The sequence below is a fragment of the Pseudonaja textilis genome, chromosome 9 (genome assembly GCF_049901715.1).
Source record: "Pseudonaja textilis isolate UNSWEBS1 chromosome 9, rPseTex1.2, whole genome shotgun sequence".
In the NCBI taxonomy this organism is placed as follows: Eukaryota; Metazoa; Chordata; class Lepidosauria; order Squamata; family Elapidae; genus Pseudonaja; species Pseudonaja textilis.
In genome coordinates this window covers 16,645,552-16,670,641 of record NC_141998.1, presented here as the reverse complement: position 1 = coordinate 16,670,641, position 25,090 = coordinate 16,645,552, and the positions used below count along the sequence as shown (strand labels likewise).

Below are 25,090 nucleotides of genomic sequence, written 5' to 3'. Positions count from 1 at the left end.
ACAACAAAACAGCTTGAAAAGCTATACAAAAATTACTGACGCCCAATTCACTTTGGTTGCAATATCCACTGTATCATAAAAGTATGACAAAATATTATTTATACGGTAAATGTTACAAAAGTAATTGTATGTTCTGCAAGGTATGTACTTGGAAATAATTTGTTTTATTGGCTTACACTGTCAAAGGTGTTAAAAATTATTTGCACTGTGATGCACTAAACTCAGTACATCACTATTCTGTAGAGTTACAGTTCCTGAGTCTATGTCTAAAATCAACATGCTTTGCAGTACATGATCCACATAAATTGGAAGAGAATGCTGATGGCACCTTCTCTGCACCTCACACTGTATTTATGTCCCAGATGTGGTCCTCCTCCAAAACTCAATAAAAAAATCAAATTAGGTACTTTGCAAGGTGATTGAAGTAGATATCTTAGGAGTAACCTTCAGCTGGAAAAAAACAAATTAAAAGATTTCCTATAGATTTGGCATACCTCTGCGTATCAGGTACTGGAGATAAACTAGGGAACGGGGAGTTTCTTTCTTAGATTTCTGGCTGGGGAATTCTGGGAATTGGAGTTCACCCATCTTAACATTTCCATTTTGAGAAAGACTGTCCGGAGCAGGGCGCTCCAACCTTAGCAACTTTAAGACTTGTGGACTTCAAGTGGGAATTGAAGTCCCCAAGCCTTAAAGTTGCTAAGGTTGGAGACCCCTGGTCTAAAGGAATCTAGCTGATGAATGGCTGCAGGTAAAGCTTTATCCTCATTAAACTTCTATTTCAGTCCAAGACATCCTATTCTTGATCTAAATTCTGACTCGAAGGAGGGAGAAGGGAGAGGTGTTTAAAAAGCGGCCTGGTTGAGTCGTTTCCTTTTTGTCTCCTTTTAGCCACATTCCTGGAATAACTTCCTCTTTCTTCTAACACTGATCTAAGCAGACACCAGAGTCCTAGTAGGCCAAACAGCGGAGGAAGAGGTACAAAAGAGACAGCAGATCTTTTTGTCACTTCCTTCCTCTTTCTCTAAAGTCCTCTGCTGAAAGAGAAGCTTAAGCTCTAAAGCACCGGAGGAGTGACAACGGAGAGCAGAAGTAGAGCTGGCGAGGGGGAAAACCCTCTCCTCCACGAGTCTCCTCTTCAATTTCAGGTTCCGCGAGCTTTGATCACAGCAGCATCAGCAGTTGATCACTCTTCGGTTACTCTGAGTTATTCTGCGCAGAACAGACCCATTCAAATGAGCTGCAGCTGTGCCGTATCACAGTCAGAGCAACTTCCTGGTGCTGGAGGTAATGACTAGGCCTGACGATAAAAAGTGGGGAGAGAATAAAACGATGGAAACTCAACTCTTCAAATGAATCCCAACTTGGGTGGCATTAGACTATATTTCTTTCCGGGAGCTTCTCATCTTTGATAAGCCTATCGAAGGAGAATCTCTCCAGGTTGATGGTCTTATATTTAAGGTCAAGAATGAGCTCGGCGATGGCTTGTCCCACTGCTGGGGCATGCTGTAACCCATGTCCACTGAAGCCTGAAGCAAAGTAGAGGTTTGACACTAGTGGGTGCCTGCCAATCACAGGATTCTGATCAAACGTACTGTAGTCATAGTAACCGGCCCAGGAGCTTTTCACCTGCCAGAAAGAGAGATCAATTTCTTGTTAGTCCTGAGCATGATGTACAATGGATTGAGAGACAAGTCTGAAGGGTAAAGAATATAAAATCACACACACACCACAAAAAACCCATGGAGAGCTGGTTTCTTAAGCAATTGGTTGGCTGAGCTAATCCGAGTCATGTCAACGGAATACTTCGGTAGGGAATTCAAATCTAACTAGCTGCTCCCAACTAAAAACAAGCTTAAACGGGAGACATAAATGGAGGAGAAAGATAACAAAGGAGGATCCTTTTCCAAATACTGAAAATTTGAATCTTGACTTTAAATTGATATAACCAGCAGATAAGCCTTTTGCTGTGCTGGATAATCTAGAACAGGGGTGTCAAACGCAAGGCCCACGGGCCAGATCTGGCCGGTGAGACCGTCCTGGAAACAGTGAAGGCCTGGCACGCAGCCCTCCCAAGCTCCATTTTGCTGGCAGAGGGTTGCAAGATGCCATCATGGCTGAAAACTGAGCTTGGGAGCCCGTTTTTGTTGGCAGACCACTCGGGACGCCACAGGTGCCCCCGACATGAGTGACATAGAGTTGGCCATGCCCACCCGGCCTCCCAAAGTCAGACATAACCGTGATGCAGCCCTCAATGAAATTGAGTTGGCACCCTTGATCTAGAATATGTATATTACCAAGTAACCTTGCACTGTAGAACCTCCCAGGAACTCTTTTGACTACGATCAAATCAGGTTCCGACCAAAAAATCCACATTTTCCCCCGACAGGGCCGATTTCCCCTTCCGCACCATTTTTTTTGTAAGTGCCAAATTTCCAAAATTAGTTTCAGATCACGACCAAATCGGGTTGCGACCAAGTTATAGAATGAATTATAGTTGTGACCAGGGGTTCTGCTGCATACAGTTCTGACAACAGTGCTAAACAGTTCTACAGTCAGCTGATCCAATTAAACGAAGTGTTGTAGAATATTAAGCCCAGCTCAAAATGTACTAAGATAGGAAAGGACTTTTTATCCTGTCTGTTACTGTGTGCTTGGGTTAACGGTTGTAAGGAAATTTAAGATGAGCCACTCTCGTTGTACACATGTATTGTGACAATAAAGGTAAACAATAAAGGTGCTAACTTCTCGGGGTTTTTTTCACTACTTAACCAATATCTTACCTTCAAGGATTCAAAGCACGGCACTCGGTGGGCAAGCTTAGGCCAGACTTTTTCCTGGAAGAACTCGTGGTCTACTTCCAAATTTTCAATATCTGGCTCTTCTTCCTGAAAAGTAAACACAGACCTCATAACTCTACCAACAAGATAAGTGCCCACAAAGATTAAGAGTATTCAATCTGATTTGTACAGTAGTCTTCGACTTATGACCCCAATTGTGAACAGAATGTCTGTCACTAAACAAGGTGGATGTTAAGTAAGCCACACCGAATTTTACAACCTTTTTTTCCTGCAGTTGTTAAGCAAATCTGGTTGCCCTTTTTAATTTTGCTCGCCAGAAGCCAGCTGGAAAAGACTCCAAGATGCTGCAACCATTATTTTTTATATGCCAGTTGCTATGTCAAGTGGATATGTTCACATGACCACAGGGATGGTCATTAAGGTTTTTTTTTTTTTCAGCACTATCATAACTTGGAAGTCACTAAACAAGAGGTTGTAAGTCAAGGACTACCTGAATCTTGAATTTCTCCTAGAAAAGCAATCCTTTTAAGATGGGTCATCCCAAAAGGATAAAAATGAACTTAAAAAACAATAGCAAAGCCTGAACCAGCAGCATGAAGTTTCAACAAGTTTTGAGTACACTAAAAATTGAAAACAAAATCCAAGTTGCTCAAGAATGGTATTGACACTATGAGGTGAAATTCAAAACTCAGATTTAAGTTCCTGCCGAAACACATTAGTTCCTGCGTGGTTTTCTGGCATTCGCCTGATACCTACTGTTAGAATTGCTATGATCATGAAACTACAGTATTTATTATAAAATTGGGAAACAAGGTGAAAATCCGAGAATTTAAGAAGAGGAAGGACTTTAGAAAACTCTTGATTCTTATTAGAACCAGACCAGATACACTTGTCACTTTAACCCTAAAGAATCTTTACAAACCTGGTAGAAAACTGTCCCCAAAGCCCTGATAAACTCACTTCTGTTGGGCTTAAGCCTCCCAGATAGTTGCCACCCAAACCTTCTCTTCGGAAATACGCTCCAGTGGTGTCAATGAGGAATGGGCACTCCAAGCTGGGTCCCTCAGGGCAGTGCCAAACATAGACATACCTAGGAGCGAAGGGATAAAGAGATGCTCTTGCAGTATTTCCAGTGGTGGGATTCAACCGGTGTAACAACCAGTTCGGTGAGTGCGCCCTTTGCGCGCACACGGTGCATTTGAAAACAGCTCTAAAACTTACCTTCTACTGCAGCCCCGGTGAGTAAAATAGCTGAGGCGCAGCAATCTGCGCAGATCAGCTGGGCTTCAAACAAAGGAAATATAAGACAGACTAGCGGGCCCAACTGATAAGTTGGAAGGAGAGCAAGAATAGAAGCGAACAGCTGCAAAAGAGTTAACAATACCACAAGATACAAGAGTCCGTACCTTGTTAGTTTCACACACTAAGGAAAACACTGAGTATCGTTTGACTTGTTTGCTAAAATATGAAGTTGCCTTGAACCAACAGTTTTGCATTTGTCTATTCTGGTATGGTTTAGTCTAGCTGGTCGCAGCTTTCTGCTCACTCTTCTCTCAAAGAATACTTTCCTGGCAATACCTTCTTAGATCTTTTCCATTTCATAGGCCAGGAATTAAATTTGGCCAAAGAGAGGGATGAAAAGATCAGTGGGTACAGGTAGTCCTCAAGTTATGAATGTAATGGAGCCTGCCCTTTCCATTTATAACCCGAGGATTCGTGGGAGTAAATCTCATACCTTAAATGCGATCACTCCCTCCTTTCGCCCAGGTATTCGCTAATCGAATGCACAATTTGTTAAGTGCACATGAGGTATTTCAGGGTGGGAAATACCAGGGGAGCGGACTAGTGATGGAACAAGCCACCTGTTTAAGACCACCCAAGGCCTCTCCGGCCCACTGAAATACGAATGACTGACTGACTGACTGAATTCTTTATTGGCCAAGTGTGATTAGACACACAAGGGATTTGTCTTGTGTATATAATACCTCATGCCCCCATAACTGCTTTCCCCCTACTCAAACCTACTGTGCTGGGTCACTTACTGTGCGAAGATCTAGCAAGTTGTCTCCAGCCTCTCAGCCATATGTGCCCCTCCACAGCTCTGTTTAGGCCTATTCAGGCCTCACCCGGCACTGCGCAGGCCCAAACGGAGTGTTGGAGGGTTGGGCCCACTCCTCCAAATCTCCATTTTGATCTGCAAAGTGCAGGACGAATGTTGCAGAGCCTCTGTGGTTGTTCGTAAGGGGTAGCAACTGCCCTGGTGCTACAAAATTTGCAGTTTTGGAACTTGTTCTTAAACACTAGAGGGCGCTGTCCACATAACTGTGGTGTTCGCTAAAGGGGATTACCAGTACTGTAAAATGAGCTGTAAGCAGGTTATCTATTTTAGGCCCGATCATCAGCATATTTAGGGGGATGCAGGCCAAAGACGATAAGCTATCTACCTAAAGGAAGAGGAAATTAAAACGTATCCTGAATAGCAGCTGAGAAATGTAATAGAAACTGCAATCCTTAAACTCCAATTGGAAAGATACGGATCTCCACGCCTTGCCAAATGCATGCTACCTTAATTGGATGGCTGGATTCACACAATACACTATGCCAGAAACCCCAATTTGCCAGAAAACTTCAACAGCTCAGTTCAAACAATATAATAAATCAGGTTTTGCTCTTTGGGTCAAAGAAATACATGCTGTACAGGTAATGGAACTTAACCTCACCTTTTCTTGGGTTCTACTGGAAACTTGACCCCTGATAGGATGTTTTCGGATGGAGCCCCAATGCCAGCCATCTCAGCCACTTTGCCTGACCAGGCTCCTGCCGCATTTACCACTATACAGCAGTCTACCCTGGCACGTTCAAAACTTTCGGGCAACTGGACCTACCAGTAGAAGGTTAAGGGCGACAAAAGAGCAGGTGAGATTATACCAAGCAGTTAGATGGTCCACTAACAAACCAATACTTTTTCCAACAGGAACAGGAAAGCAAAAAGGGAAGAACAAATGAAGCATTTGCTCTACAGCTAATGAAAAGATGATGCTTCATGTTGAGCTTCCTTTGCAGCCTTCTCTCCTCCCTTTTCTGTCCCAAGAGTGTTTAAAATAAATCTCAGGAAACTTTAAGGACCACTCTCCAGAAACCAACCCCCTGAATGAACTTCCTAGGTCTTCCCCCATGCATCGGCCCCGCGTGTTTGTTATTCTAGTCTCATCGGTGGACAGCTGTAGCTTTAGCTATCCTATCTACTGTACATACGCATATACATACGCACAAATATGTACAGGTAAGTCCTTGACTTACAATTCAATGGGGAAGCCAGATTCACTTAACAACTGGGTTACTTTTTTTCCCCTAGTTTCGCTTCTTCCAAATATTTTTTATGTTGTTTCTTAATATGTGTTTCTTGAAGGCATATTATATCAGCTTTTTGTTTATACAGGTTTGTAAAAAAATATTTTCTTTTTATTGGAGAGTTTAATCTTTTATGTTCACAGATATTAATTTTATCTCTTCATTCATTTTATTGTCTATACTGTTGCCTCTTCTGTTTATCGTTTTCTCTTTGTGCTCTTGTTCTAATCTTCTCTCTTTCTTCCTGTTCTACTTCCTCTTTGCTTCTCTCTTCTTGTTCTAACTCTTCTTCTTTGGGTTGCTGTTCCTCTAGGCTTCTACTTTCTGATTCTTCATTTCCAAGTTTTTCTATTATCATAAGTTGGTCATAGAAATCCTGTGCTTTTCCTAGGTTATCAATTCTTATTTTCTTCTCCTGCCAACATGCCTTCCGGTATAAACCACCTGAATGGTATACTGTGATTTATTAGCTGTGTTGATAAGAAGACATAGTCTCTCCTCTGTTCCCTCACACATCTGGGTATCTGTTTCAATGTCAGGACTACTTTGCCTTTGTATGATATAGGTTCTTCCCTTGTAACTTTGTAGATCTCATCTCTTGTTTTTTGAGAATCTGATGTGGACTTCCCTTGGCAGTTTGTGGCACCAGGCGTAATTTGTATGTACCCTATAGATCTCATCGATTTCATTTTAAATTTCTTGTCTCCCTTTTTGTCACTTCTGCTAATAGTTCGGACATTATAGTTTTCAGGTCCTCTTCTTTGTTTTCCGTAATATTTTGAAAGCGAAGGTAGAAAGCCGATTGTTCCACCTCTAAATTGATAATGGATTCTTCTAAATCTCTATTTATTGTCATCAATCTCTGGTCCACCTTTTCCAATTTCTTCTCTGCCTGTTCCGTTCTATTTTCTACCACTCTTATTTTATGCTCGTTTTTTTCGATTACATGTTGGATTATGCCTACTCTGTTGCCCAATTTGTTGTATATCTCCTTTCATTTCACTGATCTCGTTCTTCATTTCTTCATGGTTTTTATTCATCTATTCTTGCATTTTTATATGCATGGTTTCCTGTATTGCCAATAGAGTTGTCAGCACTTGGTTTTTCTGCACTAAGCATACTTTGTATAAATCTTTGGCCCAAGGGTGATGCTGATGTCAAAGAGGTATTTCAGGGAGTGTTTTTTTCCAACTCTTAAAGTTATTGTTATAGCTGTCATCCTTAAGAATTTATATATATTTCTCCACTCCACCATCCACTGTATATTTTTCTTTGATTTAATCTTTTACTTTACTTTGCTTTCTAATATTATTACACTCAGTTTCAGTTATTCAACCCTTTTTTCTTCCTACTTTATCAATTCTATTCTCCGCTTCCTTTTTCCAGTTACAAATTATTCTTCCAAATATTTTTTTGTTAACAATCCAACAGATTTATCTAACTTAACAATTAATTTTTATCCATAAATCAAAACTTTGAAAATATATTCTATTCCTATTAATTTTTATATTATAATTATCCTTGTTAATCTATTAGCATTCAAAAAAAAGAAAGAAAAAAGAAAAAATCTATTAAATCCACCTTTGTAATTCAGTCACAATATATTAATCAATCATGGGCAGATGCATATATCACGTTAATACTGAAAGAAGGTACCGGTCATAAACAAATCCAAAACTATAGGCCAATCTCATTGCTAGATGTTGACTATAAATTTTTTATGACAATGGCAGAAAGATTAAAAATAATATTAAATGAAATAATCCACACAAACCAAACCAGTTTCCTACCAAAAAGACAAATCAGAAATAAGATGAGGACAGTAACTAATGTATTGGAATATTATGAAGCAATGATTTTCCTGGACGCACAAAAAGCCTTTGATAATCTGAACTGGGAATTTTTTAAACAGCAAATAAAAAGGATGGAATTTGGACCAAATTTTGAAAGGATGGTAACAGCAATTTATTCCAGCCAGAAAGCCAGTGCGATAGTAAATGGTGACTTTACTGAACGATTTGATATAACTAAAGGAATGAGACAAGGATGTCCATTATCACCTCTGAGTTTTATCCTTGCAATAGAAAGCCTATTAGTGCAGATTAGGAATAATAAAGTAATTACAGGAATTAAGATAAAAAAAAGAAGAATTTAAAATACAGGCTTTCGCAGACAATCTGGTGTTCTTTGTAGAAAATCCGATTGAGTCAGGGTAATAGAGAAATTTGGTAATAGAGAAATAGAGAAATTTGGCAAAGTGGCAGGTCTCAAAATTAATAAAAATAAGATATTAGCTAAGAATCTTACAGATGGTCAGAAAAAAGAATTAGAAAGAAAACTGCAACTTACAAATAAAATTAAATACTTAGGAATTTTTAACAGCAAGGTGCTCATCGATAAAAGATGATAATAATATTAAATTAATGAATCAGACAAAGAAAGACTTGGAAACGCAAGAAAAATTACAACTATCTTTAGTAGGAAAAATTGCTGCAATAAAAATGAATTTATTACCAAGATGGTTATATTTATTCCAAACGATACCTATCAAACTTAATATTTTTTTTGTGGGGGAATTAAATAAGATAACAGCTAAATTTATATGGGCTGAAAAAAAATGAGAATAAGGCTAAAGCTATTGCAGGATAATAGAAATAGAGGTGGCTTCGGACTACCTGATTGGGAATCCTACTACCACACTGGTGTGGATCAAAGAATGGATATCCTTAAATAACAAAAGAATATTAATATTGGAAGGGCATGATCTGAAAATAGGGTGGCACAATGCCTTGTGGAGAAAAAAGAGTAAATCATGTTCACACTTTCAAAATCATCAAATTAGAGATGCATTATTACAAATTTGGGAGAAAATAAAAAGAAATTATATCAAAACCCCAGGATGGTTATCAACAATGGAAGCTATGATATATCCAAATACATTAGATAAAACCAAAATGATAAGATACAGTCAATTACTAGACAATCAAGGTAGAATAAAAACGAACCAAGAACTGAGAGAATGATAACAATAGATTGGTGGCTTTGCTTGCAATTGCAAGCAAGATATAAAAAGGATATAGAAGAATTTGGCATAGATAAAACACCTCAACAAATTGATAAAATTTTATTAGGGTCAGAAGAAAATGTTTTCACTAAAATGTATAATTATTTACTTAAATTTGATAAGGAGGAAGAAATTGTCAAAGGAACAATGATAGTCTGGGCGAAAAATTTTGGATATAGTATACAATTAGAAGATTGGGAAAAATTATGGACTAAAAATTATAAATTGACCATGGCTGCTGCGTATAAGGAGAACCTTTATAAAATGTTTTATTGGTGGCATCTAGCTCCAGCAGGATTGGCAAAAATTTACCCAAATATGAGCCCCGAATGCTGGAAGTGTAGAAATGAACGAGGTACCTTATTTCACATATGGTGGTCCTGCCCTAAAGCAAAAGAATACTGGAATAAATTAAGAACTTGGTTGCAAAATTACTGGATCTCAAATAGAATGTAAGCCTAAAATGTTTCTGCTTAGGATAATCAGAGGAATATTTTAAAAAGAAGTCAAATACCTCATAGTACATATCCTAACAGAAGCAAGAATAACCTATGCTCAAAGTTGGAAACTAGATAGCACCCCTACAGATAGTTTGATTATAAAGAAAACTATGGATTGCGCAGAAATGGTGAAACTCACATTCGAATTACAAGAGAGGGAAGAGAAGGAATACTATACAGAATGGGAAAATGGTACAATTGGTTGGATGATAGGACAGCAAAAATAAAAGTACAAACAAATAAATGTATATATAAATATATAGGTAGGTAATTAATAAACATAGAGAAAATAGATGTCACAACATTGTAAAAATTATATTTGTGTTGTTTTGTTGCTGTGTTGTTTTATATTTGTGTTGTTTTTAACTCTGTAAAATTCAATAAAAATGTATTTTAAAAAAAAGAGCTGGGTTACTAAGTTATTACCTACAGTGATTCACTTCACAATTGTGGCAAGAAAGATTGTAAAATGGGACAAAACTCACTTAACAGAAACTTTGGGCACAATTGTGATCGTAAGTTGAGGACTACCTATATGCATTGGTTTAATAATGTAAGTTGTCCAAGGTATATGTTATGAGTGGGGTGGCTTTCCAATTTCCATAAAGCCAATCAATCAATCAATGATGAGACAAACTGAACTAATGTTGATACCACATCAGTGGGCCTTAAATTATAATTTAATCAGTAGCAATAAACAGACCACAGGTAGCCCTAGATTTGCGAACAGAATCGAGCCCAAGATTTCTGTTGCTAAGCAACAGAGGTGAGTTTTGCCCCATCTTAACACTCTTTCTTTGCCACAGTTGCTAAGTGAATCACTGCAGCTATTAATTTAGTAATCCATCTGTCTTCCACATTGACACTGCTTGTCAGACGGTCATAAATATGAAGCAGCTGCCAAGCACCTGGATTTTAATCATGTGACTATGGGGATGCTGCAATGGATATAGGTGAAAATCAGTCCTAAGTCACTTTTATTCAGTGCCATTATAACTTCAAACAGTCACTAAACAAATGGTTGTAAATCAAGGACAACTTGCACTGGTTTGTTACTGTGTTCAACAGGCATGTTGTCTTGCCTTTTAAAATGCTTTATGTCTTGTTCCCTTGAGCCACCGATGAAGACAGCATCCCAGAGGAAAGCAAAAATACATTAGGTAGGCAGAAATACATCACCCTCTTTTAACAACCTCATGATCCCTTGAGGGTGTAGAGTCTGGGCAACTGAATGGAGCTGGCCAGATTCCCTTCCTGTTGCCAATGCGGAGTTTTGTTTGGCAGATATATTCTCATTGTGCCCAAAGAGAGAAATATCTGCCTCTACCTAGGATTGAACTCACAGCCTCCTGATTGTGAGGCGAGAGCTCCACCACTAGGCCACCGCAACACTCATAAGCAGAAAATAATATGCTTTTATGTAATTCATGAGATGCATAACACAGCCCTAAAAGAATGACTCACATTAACAGCTTTAATACACGAGGCTTTCCAGTGCTGATCTTTAGTCTTCATTTCATAAAAACCCGAGTTGAAAGCTGTAGGGGAGGGAAAAAAGATGGAGGAGACGGTAAAATAACTGCCGTTGATTCATTCCTGAAATATAAAGATTTTTTTTAAAAAAAACTTCCTTGCTATTTACAATTATTTATTTAAAACATATAACCCTTCCTATCAGATTAGCATGTTTTATAGCATGAAGCAAACCCTATGGGGAGTGGAGGAATAGCAGACAGGGAGTGGAGGTGTGGCTCCGGTGGTTGTGGAAGAGGCTGGGGAGGGGCAGAGGCCGGCTGGCAGTCAGAGGAAGAACCAGGCCCATCCTCTCTTCATCCTAGGACACGCAGGGAGGAATGGAGAAGGAAACAACTTGGCTTACGAGAGAGGAAGCGGCCATGATTCCCCTCACTGGTTGCAGCTGGGGAGAATAGTATATAAGAGATACGGTTACAACACAGCGTTGCCAGAAGCAAAGTGTGTTTTATTTTGGGCTGAAGTTATCTTGGTTGGCGTCCTTCCAACAGACTGTGCCTTGTTATATACTTGAAGTTGGCAATTACTTATCCTGGTCAATTATGGAATTTCCTTCATGTGGTAATATATCCATCATATTCTGCAAGTTCTTGTACAGCTTTGTAAGATCTGGGGGTATCACAAACGCTCCTCATGAGGGCAGTAGTGTCTTTATGATGAGAGTTTGATCCTGTTATCTGCAAAGCTCAGAGGCCAGGAATTTGTGTGGGAGTTCACAGTACCTATCCGAGCCATTCCCATGAGACCTTTGGTGCCCTGCTTTCTCACGGGAACTTTATCACCTTCGCTGAGGCCTAGCTAGATAATGTTGCTGAGCTAATGTTGAAGTCATTGTTTTGATTTTGTATTTGCATTTTCTTAATAAATACTGCTACCGGGGCTCTCGGGGCTGGCAGTTGCTCAGGCGTCTTCCCTGCGTCTCCCATCATTTTCAATTGCCAGTCCATCACAAGTGGTGACCCGGCGTGATAGTTTGGAAGGCTATACGTTTTGGCGTGATAGCTTGAAAGCTATCGTTCCCGCATCCCATACTCATCGTCGCGGACGTCGACTGAGCCCTCATCTTCTTCGCTGGACGGAGACAGATTCTTTTCGTGAGTATGGGGGAAGATTTCTCAAAGCTCAGACAAAGCATTTTAGGGAAATGAGAGAAATCGCTGGGAATAGTTTTAAGTTTGGAGTTCATAGTAGAGGACATGAAGTAGGAAAGAAAGAAATTGAGGACTTATTACAGTATGTTTGGAAACATATTCCGTGTTATCCAGAGGAGGTAGTATTAAAGTAGAGCGCTGGAGAAAGATAGGGAAATTTTTGCACGAGGAGCCTCGTGCCCCTTCTTCAATTTTGTTAACCTGGAGGGTGGTTATGGATGCATTAGCTACGCATGAACAACCGCTCCTATCACCCCCGAAGAAGGTTTGCCGCCTTACAATGCGGTGCGTATATTGCCACCGACAGCACCTCCAGATAAATCCAGAGGGCTGTCAGGCACTGAAAATACTTTGTCAGAAGAGAAGAGTTTGCCTTTAAGAGTTCAAGTAGATGCAGTTACTGCAGCTATTCAAAAAGCAACAAATAGAGGGGAATTATCAGGAGATGATTTGGTAGATTTTGGAGTGGAGATTCAACTTAATCCAGTAGAAATTGGTGTAGATGCTGCTTTAAATCCACAGAGAATATGGAAGCCTCTGCCTCTTAAGATTTTAAAGGAAGTTAAGCAAGCAGCAAAAGAGTATGGTATTAGATCGCCATACACTCAGGCATTGTTAGAAGCAGTTGGCTATGGAAATAAAATGATTCCAGCTGACTGGAGAGCTCTATTTAATATGATTCTAACTCCAGCTCAATATTTGGTGTTAGATCAGAAATGGAGACAGCTGGCAGTTCAAAGGGAACAGCAAATGTTACTCCAGATCAGCTTTATGGATCTGGTAATTTTACAACAGTGGAATTACAGCGAGATGGAATGCCTGAGGAGGGTTCATTCTTCTCCCACAGTTAATTTTTCAAGCCGTCGGGCTCTCCCTGACGGCGAAGGTGGTGAGAAGACCTTTACTAACATCAAACAAGGAAACAATGAACCCTATGAAAATTTCATTAGCAGATTGAAAGTGGCTATTGAAAGGCAAATTGACAATCAATTTGCCGGAATGAATTGCTTTTGAAGTTAGCAGTAGATCAGGCTAACGCAGATTGCCAAAAGGTGGGAGTCAGACTTTTAACATGGAGACTTTAGTTCTGGCTCTCCGGGCAGGAAATGCTAAAAAGAAACTTTTTCAATTGCGGGAAGCCTGGACATTTTAAAGCGCAATGTCAGGCTCCTGGGTGGGGTCAAAGTCAGCAAAATGAGAGATCAATGGGACAGGGTGTGACCTAAATCAGTAATCAGTATATCAGATGCTCCTACAGTTTTTACTGATGGAGAAATTTTTTTTTTTTTGGTGCTTGTGTTTGGAAAGATAAATCTGGAATTTGGCATACAAAAGTGACATCAGAGCAGAAGTCTGCCCAGCAGGCAGAACTTGCTGCTGTAGTTTTGGCTTTTCAAAATTTTCAAAATCAGGATTTTAATCTAATAGTGGATTCTTTGTATGTATATAATTTGTTACCCTTTGTAGCAGGTTCTTATTTGTCTCCTGGAATATCACCTAATATTCTACGTTTGCTTTTGTTGTTGCAAGAATGTTTGGAGCAGCGTATGAATGTGTGTTTTATTGCTCATATCCGTAGTCATAGTAATTTACCTGGAATTTTATCACAAGGCAATGCCAAAGCTGACAGTGCTGTAACTTCAGTTCTCACTGTCCAGCCATGGGACAGCCATAGTTATTTTCATCAAAATGCTAAAGCGTTGGCACATCAATTCAAGCTTACTGCTGCAGAAGCTGCTGCCATAATTCAACAATGTCCAACTTGTTCAAAGCAAGGCACGGCTATTCCTATGGAGTCAACCCCAGGGGTTGAAACCTTCAATGATTTGGCAAATGGATGTTACTCAGTATCCATCATTTGCACCTTGGAAGTATATACATGTGACTGTGGATACTTATTCAGGATTTCTAATGGCTACTCCTCAAAGAGGTGAAGCGGTTAAACATGTCATCAATCATTGCATTAAGACATTTTCAGTCGCTGGTACGCCTCAAACTTTAAAAACAGACAATGGTGCGGCTTATCGGAGCACAGTCTTTGATCAGTTTTGCAAACAGTGGTCCGTGGAACATAAATTTGGAATTCCATACAATTCCACAGGACAAGCTATTGTGGAGCGTTATAATGGCACGCTCAAGAACATGTTAGCTAAATTAAATAAAAAGGAGGGAAGCTCCTGGGGCTTCTGGCAATTCAAGATCATTTAAATCTTGCTTTGTATACTTTAAATTTTTAAATTTGTCTGGTAACCCCCTGCGGCGCGGCCAGCAGGCATTTTCTTCCCCTTCTACAGATGCAGTGAGGCCTCGAGTGTTGGTGCGATTCCTTCCGGATCCGGCATGGGTTCCCGCTGAGCTGATTACGTGGGGACGTGGTTATGCAGCAGTAGAACATCTTGGTCAAATTCGTTGGGTTCCTGGTCGATGTATCCGGCCTGATCATTCAAGCGCCTTCGCAGGTGCCAGTGAGGATGTTCCTGATTCTCAGGATGGCGTTCCTGTGGTTCCTGATTCCGTTCCTGATGTTCCTGATTCTCAGGATGGCGTTTCCGTGGTTCCTGATTCTCTTGATGCCGGCAGTCCAGGCGTGGCGCTGTGAAAGCTGGGAAAAGATGACTGCTTATCCGAGGTTATCAACTTGTATGCAGCAGGTTCCTTTGGGGAATCGGACTAAATTAATCTGCAAACAGCGGCATCTTTTGATTTTTCCAGCATATTGGTCCTGGCATAAGGGTCAAGACATTCTTTACTCGGGACCTGATAAGGATATTATATCTTCAGCCTGTGCTACAACTCTGATTCTGTTTAATGTTTCTGTTTCAGACTATGGACAATATTGGTGTCAATTGGAGTTGCCTAAGTTACTTTACACAACTTCTTTTTCCATTCGTCTTATGCCTCCACGGACTCTAATGCGGAGGCGGAGAGCTGCCATTATCTCAGAAACTAGAGACCTTGGTGATAATTTAAGGAAGGAAAATTCCTACATCAAGGACGTTCGGATTGCAGCAAAGAGTTTAAATGTAACTAATTGTTAGCTTTGTATGCATGTACCCACCTTTTGGAATAGCTATGAACTATAGAAATATTCATATTTTAAATAATTTTACTGTTGCTATGTTTTATGATACTGTTGAGAATATTAAGATGTTAAATGAAGAAGTGTCTGAAATTCGCCAAGTTACTTTATGCTTTAGATATAATGTTAGGAGTTTGTGCTTTAATTCATTTACATTGTTGTGTTTTTATACATAATTATGAGCCTAACATTACAAGAACTGTTCATGATATGGAAGACCGCATAGCTGAACACGAAGCAGGAAAGATGGCTTCAATAAGTCACTTTGGGCTTTGCTATGGGATTGGCTTCCTGACAGCTCATGGTTACGTTTATTGTTTCAATTAGTTGTAATAATTGTTATTACACTTATTATGTTATGTTGCTGTATTCAATGTATTCCTAATCTATTTCAAATGTGTGCCTCAGCCTTAAGTGTACGAAACCAAGTTTGCGAGGAACTGTGTATTTTGCCACTGAAACACCCCCTATCTTTGAATAAATAAAAAGGAGGGAATGTGGTAATATATCCATCATATTCTGCAAGTTCTTGTACAGCTTTGTAAGATCTGGGGGTATCACAAACGCTCCTCATGAGGGCAGTAGTGTCTTTATGATGAGAGTTTGATCCTGTTATCTGCAAAGCTCAGAGGCCAGGAATTTGTGTGGGAGTTCACAGTACCTATCCGAGCCATTCCCATGAGACCTTTGGTGCCCTGCTTTCTCACGGGAACTTTATCACCTTCGCTGAGGCCTAGCTAGATAATGTTGCTGAGCTAATGTTGAAGTCATTGTTTTGATTTTGTATTTGCATTTTCTTAATAAATACTGCTACCCGGGGGCTCTCGGGGCTGGCAGTTGCTCAGAAGTCTTCCCTGCGTCTCCCATCATTTTTCAATTGCCAGTCCATCACACCTTCATTGGAGTTTGTTTTAGTTTTAATTTCACCTCTATCTGCTCATTAAGTTCGGACTGTATTGCTTTCTTTTGAAGACTATTTTTGAGAACGTTTTATCTCCAGCTGAGAATTATTGAACAGTGGGGCCAAGTTGGAGGCATTAAAGGACATTTATTTACGTTTTGGATTTTGTTACGTTTGTGTTACACTCCAGGTCATCACACCCTAACTCTAAAACGTTCCTCTTACAAATATTATTTTTTTAAAGATTATTTGTTTTCTTCAAATCAATCAATCAAGGCTACTGAAAGTTTTGTGAACGGAGGTGGGGGGAGGGAGGTTAAGGAAAATTATAATAGTGCCAATACTAAATGTGGGTCTTAGGTATACTTTAAAGTTTCTCTCCTTCCTAACTAAATGGCTGCACTTCAGCCAAGTGCCTTAGCAAATCTTAATTATCTTTTGCATACTACTTATCTCCAGATATGTTCAGATTAAAACTTCAATATTGGTGCCAGACTGGAAAAAAAAACCTTCTATGGTAAGACACAGAATAATCATGCTTTCTCAGAGCAGCTCAAATGTCACCTGATACCTGGAATTGTGCAAAGTATCAAATTCTTCTCCCCCCCCCCCCCTTGGTAAAATGCTGCCTGATAGCATGGAGGGAGGGAGGATAAAGGCCTCTGAATATAGGTAAAGTCCTCAATTTACAACCATTTGTTTAGTGGCCGCTCTAAGCTACAGCAGGACTGAAAAAAGCAGCTTACAAACATTTTTCACGTTCGCAACTGGGTTAGCGGCCTCATGGTCATGTGATCAAAATTCGGGCACCTGTCAATTGGCATGTTTTTATGACGGTTGCAGTGTCACGGGGTCATGTGGTCACCTTCTCACAAGCCAAGCCAATGGGGAAGCCAGGTTCACTTAACAATTGCCTTATTACCTTAACAGCTGCAGTGATTCCCTTAACAACTGTGGCAAGAAAGGTTGTAAAACGGGGCAAAACTCCAAAACTGATTCTGATTATTTTTTCCCCCAGTAATGACAACAGAATAGAATAAAATAGGAGAACAGTATATACAGTAGAGTAGAATAGAAGAATAGAATATAAAGTAGAGTAGGAATAGGAGTGGAGTGGAATAGAATAGATATTGGAATATAAAAGAGAATGGAATAGCATAGAATGGAATGGAATGGAATGGAATAGAATAGAAGCTGGAAGGGACCTTGAAGGTCTTCTAGTCCAGCCCCCTGCTCAAGCAGGAGAACCTGTATCATTTCAGACAAGCGACTGTCCAGTCTCTTCTTAAAAACCTCCAGTGATGGACCGTCCATGATTTCTGAAGGCAACTTCTGTTTCACTGGCTATGATTGTCCTCACTGTTAAGAAGTTTCTCCTTAATTCCAGGTTTGCTTCTCTCTTTGATTATTTTCCAACTGACTCCAAGTGTAGAGAACACTACTTTGATTCAACCCATTAGACTCTCATGAATCCGCTTCCAGGTAATGTACCTTAGAAAATATTTCGGTTGGCAATAAAGCTTTGTCCTGGCTACAGCAGGGAGCACAAAGGAAAACGCTTACATGTCACTTCTCCGTTATACTGGAGCGTGCCCAGAGAGATGGCTTTTCTCTTGAATGCATTGAGAAGAGTCCAGGGATCAAACCAGCCCTCATTTTCCAAGCCTGAAGGAAAAGTCAGGGAGAGGATACAAGAAAAATGGTAGGAATGCAAACCTTGGCATTTAAATGTAACAGCAAATTAGACAAAGGCCAACTTCACAAGAATTCTAAGCTGCAATATAATATAACTGGTTGGGAATTAGACTGACCACAAGCATTGAAATGTGTCATTCATGGCTTAGACAGCGCATAAATCCCATTGTGCTTTGCTCAGTAACCACATTTGAGATAATTCTATGGGTTATTAGCAGGTACCAAATATTAATTTGGTCAGCACCGTGCATCATTTTAGAGAAGTGGGAGTTATGATCTTTTTTGCTAGATGCATGGCATAAAAAACAAACTCAAAGTCCTTTGATGACTCATTGATAAATTTAGAAAAAAAAACCTTTGTCCCCAAAGTTCTTATCTACAGGTTTTGAATGCTTGTGCTTGGTCACGGATTGAAATATGGGCAAATTAATGAATAATTGGACTATGCAGCCTTGGCTAAGTAGTTTTAAGAGAAATAATTAGCAGACAGGGTGACACAAGTAGCCTGGGCTCAATATATAACACCCACATTTTCATCCCACAAAGGCCACATTCCTGTTGCAAATTCAACAGAGGGAAGTTTTTGCGTAAAGCTGAATTTGCTCTCTTAACTAGTAAGGATTTGGAAGGAGTGAAAACCACAAAGCCTCAGAATGGTAATTGCTTCAGTTGAACTGGGAACTGAAAAACCAGGTGACAGAACTGCAGATCTGCAGGCAGACTGCAAGTAGGAAAACAAAATTAACCGTCCGGTTTTGGAACCCAAGTGATTTCAGCCTACAAAAAAAAGGCTCCTTGTCTTTAGCCTGCAATTTTGTAGTCAAAATAGTGATTGTTAGGAATGTAAGTCACCTAACAGCTATTCAGGTTGGAAGTATATAAGCCAGGATAGACATTTTAATACTATCTCTTTAAGGGAATCCTAAAAGTGCAATTGGGTGTGGTTTCTCAAACAGCCATAAGATGGAGCCAGAAACCTGGGTTGTCTTAGTCTCAGAAGTGAGTGAGTCTGTTTTTCCTTCTGTTGTAGAGTATTGCCATTCCTCTTAATTGACTGATATTCCTGGCTTTGATGTAAGTCTGATACTGAACTGTTTTTGACACTGGACTTTGTTATTGGATTATCCCTGGACTGAAAACTGACTGATCTTACCTGTGAAGGACTTTGGACTGCTTATCTTGAACTTTGCTTAACATTTCTGGAAGTAAAAACCTACATTTACTGTACAGTGTATCTGTGTGCTGTGTGTGTATCATTCAAACACTTCTCTCAAATGTCTCCCTGTATGCGCTCATTCTGCTAACAGGGAATTACCTCAACAGTGATGCTGCAATTTTGCTTTAGGATAAGGGATAAGATAAAGAATTAGCAGTTGGTACCATAAGAAGCCAGAGCTACGTCATCAGTGTTCAACCATGGAAATTTCTTTTTCAGTTGTGCTGGTGAAAGCAGAGAGACAGCTACTCCTTCCTTTCTAATAAAGGATAAAATAAAAATTAGATACATATCACTACAACTTTTAGGAACTCAGACTACTAAAAATATTTGTCAGACCTGAAATCATTTTTCCCTGGCACCTTCAGGGCTGCCACAGTGGAGATAAGTGGAACTGGGGGAAGAGAGGGGGGAGGTAGAGATAGCTGTGGGATTGTAGCCAAAGTAGAATTCTTTCCTCTGAGAACCGGGGACGTTCCCACAGGTGCAAGGAGGTGGGATCTGAGACCAACTGACCTCCGGACTGTGGCCTGATTGGACCACACAATGGATTGCATGGGCAGGGGGGAAAAAAAACTTACTTTTAAGTAGGGGGAAATCCAAGGGAGGGGTTAGAGTTGGGCTTCCCCAGATGTGCCAATATGACATGCCTAATAAATCTGTGCTTTGAGGAAGATGCCTGCCTTGGAGTTTTGATTCCATTGGGTGGGTAAATTGGAACCCTGAAATATTACTTTTTGATCCATGAGATCAATTTTTTAAAAAGGCCCAAATTGGAAGTTCTCCTGAAAATCTACAAGGCGAAAAAGATATTTCTCCAAAATTGACAATTTGGCAGATCCAAAAGCTCCATCAATTCTACTTGCGAAGCCAGCCGTGCAATCTCATTGAATCATGGTGGACTAACAGAGCGACCACCACCGTTTTGGGCACCCGGGACCGGTTCCATGGAGAGAGGTTTTTCTGCAGCATGCCGCGGTCCAGTGCCTTTCCATGGACTGGGGGATGGGGATCCCTGGACTAACAGGTTCACTGACACAGTCTGGCAAGTGATGAATCTAAGAACTCGTTTGGGTCTCCTCCGGCCACCTCTTTCCCACAAGATGCTGGTTTCCTCCTTTGCTATTGTATGCGGCCTGATATTCCCCCTGCTGCATTCCGAATAATTTTCTCCCCAGGGAGGAAGATGAGTTTGGTTGAAAATAAGTTACTTGTGAAGAGTTTAAGACCAAACATTTCCTTTAGAATTTGTTCAAAATCCATATGAGAAACAATAAATGGTAAGGACAAATAATGGTTTGCCTAACCTAATTTCTTTGCTCATAAATCGAAACAAGCCACCTTAGGGTCTTTCATACATGAATCAAGTAGTGATTTGAAACCAAAGAACCATCATCCTTAACCAACAGTTATTTTGGGGTACATATATGTGTGTATATACAAGGTTCTAGACATAATTTCTTTTGTTGTATTACTTTGTTTTACATTTTATTGTTTTATCCTTGTTCTCGTCCTTCCATTTTATTTATTTAAGCACCAAATACAGTAACATCCACTTTTCTTGGATTATAGCAAATGAATATAAAATGTGTATTAATAGAAAATAAAATAATCTGAGTAATCCAAAGAGACAACCACTGTGCCTGTAGAGCAGGGGTGTCCAACCTTTCACCTTCCCTGGGCCACAATAGAAGATGAAAATTTGGTTTGGGCCGCACATAAAATAAAATAACAGTAACGTTACCTGATCATCCCCCAAAACCATAGAAAACATAGTTAACATATTAAATTTATTTGGAAATGAAGTTAGTGAGATGTTTTTATTATTTATTATTTATTAAAAATTATTTATTCTTTATCACAGTTTTTTTATCACAGTTTTTTTTATCACAGTTTATTTTCCGGCCAAATTTTGGGGGAGGGGGAGGGGGGGGAGAAAGCTCCCCCGCCTCACGCCTACCTCTCCTCCTGCAAATGGCCCGGCTGGATGAGGCAGGACTGGAAGGCAGAAGCAGCAGCAGCAGCGGCGCGGGGCAGAAGCCTTCCCCGCCGCCGCTGCTTCTGCCCCCGCCGCCGCTTCTTCCCCCACCGCCCCTTCTGCCCCCGCCGCCGCTTCTGCCCCGCCACCGCTGCTGCTTCTGCCCCGCCGCCGCCACCGCTTCTGCCGCTGCCGCCGCTTCTTCCCCGGTGGGGGCAGAAGCGGCAGCGGCAGGGGCAGCAGCGCTGCGCAGCGGGGCAGAGGCGGCAGCGGTGCCGGCGGCGACAACAGGAGGTGGCGCTCTGACGCCGCCCGCCTTTTCTCTTGCTGCTTGGCCTGGCGCTCGCCTCGCGCCTGCCTCTCCTCCTCCTCCTCGCTGGCTTTGGCACGAAGGTTGGGGTGGGTACTGGGCCGCATTACGAGGCGACCTGGGCCACATGCGGCCCGTGGGCCGCGGGTTGGACAAGCCTGCTGTAGAGCAAAATGTGGTAAAAAGAAATAAATATTCATGCCCTGTGTTAACACCTTTCTCAATCAGATACCCAAAAGAGCCCAACCTTTGAAGGTTTACATTCTCCTCCAAAACAGCAGCTTCATTCTCTGAAGCGAGAAAGAGATAACCCGAATGATTAAACTGAATATCAATGGGTGGTTCCCCAACAACACCAAGATGATCCTGGAATGAATAAACAAAGGGATAGAATGAAAATTATCAAGTCAATTTAGTTAATCCCATGCACCCTCTATATCACACAAGGCAAATAATAGTTTATGCAACTATATTTTGCTTGGAATTCAAAATGAGGGAAAATCAGGAATTACATACGTATCTATATTACTTTTCATAGGTTTCCTTATGGGGGGGTTGTTAATATTTATAAATATTAGGTATTTTGGGCACTAAACTCAAAGATTTGTACTTCTTTTTCATGTCAAAAAGACAATGCAACATACTTTGGTATGGTTTGTATTTTCTGGTTATATTAAGCATTAATTATGTAACTCCAGTAATTCTTTCCACTTGCTGATACTGTCTTTTGAAAACTTTGTTTTAAATAAACTTTTTTTAAAGAGAAATATAGCTTATAGATTCTGGAGAATTGAGCCTATTTCACAATGATTGATAAAACCCCTACAAATTCATACAAGGGACCCTATGATGAGCTCCCCATGTGGTAGACAGAAATCAGGAATTTACTAAGTTCACATCATGCATTGAGTAACAATGAATATAGCTAACAAGCCCTTGATGGAAACGCTTGCAGGTATAATGCAGAGTTGGATTCATATAACACCTAACCAAGTGTTATCTCTTAGCAATGTATCTATCAGGAAGCAATATTTATTACTTCTTCCTTGAGAGATTCAGTCATATTATTCTTGATATCCAAGAAACTACCGTGCCTTCCCTCATTTTTCTCTTTTAAGATTACCTGCATACTCCACCAAGTGATGCAACGGGGAGATGAGACAGGGGCAAATAGAACAAAATGATAGCCACAGAATCAAAAACCCAGAGAGCATAACATACGTTGATTAAACGCAAGAAGTTTGCTGAGAAAGAACTCATCCAGATATTTTCTTCCACTGAAAACTGTTGCCGTATCCCTCCAGCAGAAAGAACTGTGGATGCTTTGGAATACTGCAGGGAAACAAGAGAAGTAGCAAGGAGTTACTTAGCTATATTTAAATCTTCCCTGCCAAAGTATTTCAGTCATACAAATGGTAGAAAAAAAGATGAGGAATAATATTGGTAGGACAAAATACTGAATTTGCACATACCGCTATTTTGCAATTTAATGTATTATTTATTGCAATTCATCAAGTGGCACCTTACCCCATATTTAGTGTATTATATTTTTATCCTATCTTTTCCCGATAAAGTCTCTCCCAACTGTATACTCACAACACTGAGATAACAAGCTGAGAAATAATATCAGACGCAAGACGACTCACTAGGTGAAATTAAACCTTGATGCTAGGGTCTCACAAATGCATCCTGGAACTCACAGCCAAAGTGTAGAACTTCCTCTAGATTTAGTTAAGCTACAACTCCCAGAATTTCTTCAACTGGCCAGGCTGGCTGACCCTGCAGGGATTTTTCAACAGTCACTAAAGTTCTGCTGCTCTAATTACTCTCCAACAGTGCACCTTTAGGAATAAACCTGAATATCCAGGGAAGGTAAATGAAGACAGTTCTTCATTGTTAGCTAACCCTCAATCTCATGCTTCTTTTTGTTTAAGCGGAACTGAGATAAGAACTCACAGTATTGTCTCTCTCAATTACCAACACTTGAATGGCATTTCTGCGTGTTTCTTTGGCTTTCAGCCAGTAGGCAATGGACCAGCCTATTATCCCACCGCCAATGATCACCACATCGGAATGCTCAGGAGGGAGATCTCTTTTTGGAAATAAGGAATCAAAGTCAGTCTTGAAGTTTGGGAAATTGGTCAGCTTCTTAAATTCTGAGAAAGGGAGAAAATTAAGCTAAATGTTATACAGTGTTTTGTGAATTCTAACAGTCACTAACCTCTTTATACTCTTACAAATTCTTATGACCTTACATTCACAAAGTTGAAGCTCACTGATTGGACAACGCATAAAAAAATCAGCCAGAGTGACACTTACCTTAAAATCAGGAGTCTGACAGCTCAATCTTAGGCAGCAACAGAAATATCTGCTGTGAACTCTGTATAGGCATCAGGGAGGGCATCCAGCCAGTAAATGCTCGGTTCCATTCAGTTGCCCCCAACTCCACCCCAATAAAAGGGATTACAGGTAGACTTCAACTTATGATCACAACTGAGCCCAAAATTTATATTATTGAGTTTTGCCCTATTTTATAACTTTACTTGCCACATGTGTTAAGTGAATCACTGCAGCTGTTAAATTAGTAGCACGGTTGTTAAGTGAATCTGGTTTCCTCATTGACTTTGTTTCTCAGGTCACAAAAATTGATCACATGACTCCAGGACACTGCAACCGTCATGTGTCAGCTGTCAAGCATCCAAACGTAAATTATGTGACCATGGAGGTGCTGCAACCGCTGTAAGTGTAAAAAATGGTTATAAGTCCCCCCCCCCTTTTTTTTCATTGATGTTGTAGCTTCAGTCACTAAGTGAACCATTGTAAGTTGAGGACTACCTGTACAGGGTGGTTAAAATAAAATAAATCAATAAATCAGTGGAGTCAAGTTAGACCTGCTGATTGCAAGGGGGGGGGTGTAGGTTTCTAAATAGGATAACCGAATATGAGCTTCTTTAAAGGGGGGGGGGCAGAGAGCATCCCCGTCCCCAGAGAAACGCTGCCTGGGCAGCCCCTGCAGAGCCCGGTTTGGGGGCTCCGCTGCCCCATCAAGCATCCCCAGGCTGGGATGCCCCACCAGCCAAAACGCCCTTCAACGAATTCCACGGCTTTCTTCTCAGCCTCCCCATGCGAAGCGACCGCCTCTCCCGTTGTTGTCCACACAACACCCCGGACAGGTAGGACAGGCTGCAGGGCGGCCCCAGGCGGAGAGAAGGGCCGTCTGTTCCTCCGCCGCGGGCTCACCTCGGAAGAAATCCCCGCCGCGGATGATGCTGAAGCGCACCCGGGGCTCCTCAGGGTTAGCGAAGAGCCGCCGTCGCGCCGCCAGGAAAGGGCGCAGACCGGCCAGCGGGCTCCCCCGGCGGAGCATGGCAGACGCCTCTGACGTCAGAGGGAAACGTGACGTTTAAAACCGCCGCCGCCCCTTCAATCCGCCCCCGCTCAAGGACCAATCGGCGGCCACTCCGCAACCCCGCCCCCGAGAGATCCATTCCACGTCGCTCTTCGCTCTGAC

General features: G+C 40.9%; 1 protein-coding gene across 4 annotated transcripts; it reads right to left on the bottom strand.

Moving 5' to 3' along the window:
* Positions 1 to 145: 145 nt before the first annotated feature.
* Positions 146 to 24,959, bottom strand: FOXRED1 (FAD dependent oxidoreductase domain containing 1). Of its 4 annotated transcripts, none has more exons than XR_015744668.1 (12): positions 24,820 to 24,959; positions 23,536 to 23,735; positions 22,801 to 22,911; positions 21,827 to 21,945; positions 19,456 to 19,550; positions 17,944 to 18,045; positions 11,181 to 11,254; positions 5,522 to 5,682; positions 4,023 to 4,085; positions 3,724 to 3,891; positions 2,784 to 2,888; positions 146 to 1,629 (listed from the first exon to the last, which is right to left on the bottom strand). XR_015744668.1 is itself a non-coding variant. In XM_087939029.1 (12 exons), the coding sequence occupies exons 1-12, from the start codon at positions 24,944 to 24,946 to the stop codon at positions 1,375 to 1,377; spliced, it is 1,542 nt and encodes a 513-aa protein (XP_087795155.1). In that variant the 5' UTR covers positions 24,947 to 24,959; the 3' UTR covers positions 146 to 1,374. The 4 variants fall into 4 exon arrangements, 2 of the variants coding, with proteins under 2 accessions (XP_087795155.1, XP_026564940.2); XM_087939029.1 differs by having other exon boundaries at positions 3,762 to 3,891; XR_015744669.1 differs by lacking the exon at positions 4,023 to 4,085.
* Between the last annotated feature and the right edge of the window lie 131 nt (positions 24,960 to 25,090).

Coding starts and splice junctions, on each gene's coding strand:
- FOXRED1 (XM_087939029.1), bottom strand. CDS start 24,946: ATGCTCCGCCGGGGGAGCCCGCTGGCCGGTCTGCGCCCTTTCCTGGCG. Junction 19,551..21,826: donor GAGAATGTAAACCTTCAAAG/GTTGGGCTCTTT, acceptor ATCCTTTATTAG/AAAGGAAGGAGTAGCTGTCT. Junction 3,892..4,022: donor CACCGGGGCTGCAGTAGAAG/GTAAGTTTTAGA, acceptor CTTCGCTCCTAG/GTATGTCTATGTTTGGCACT.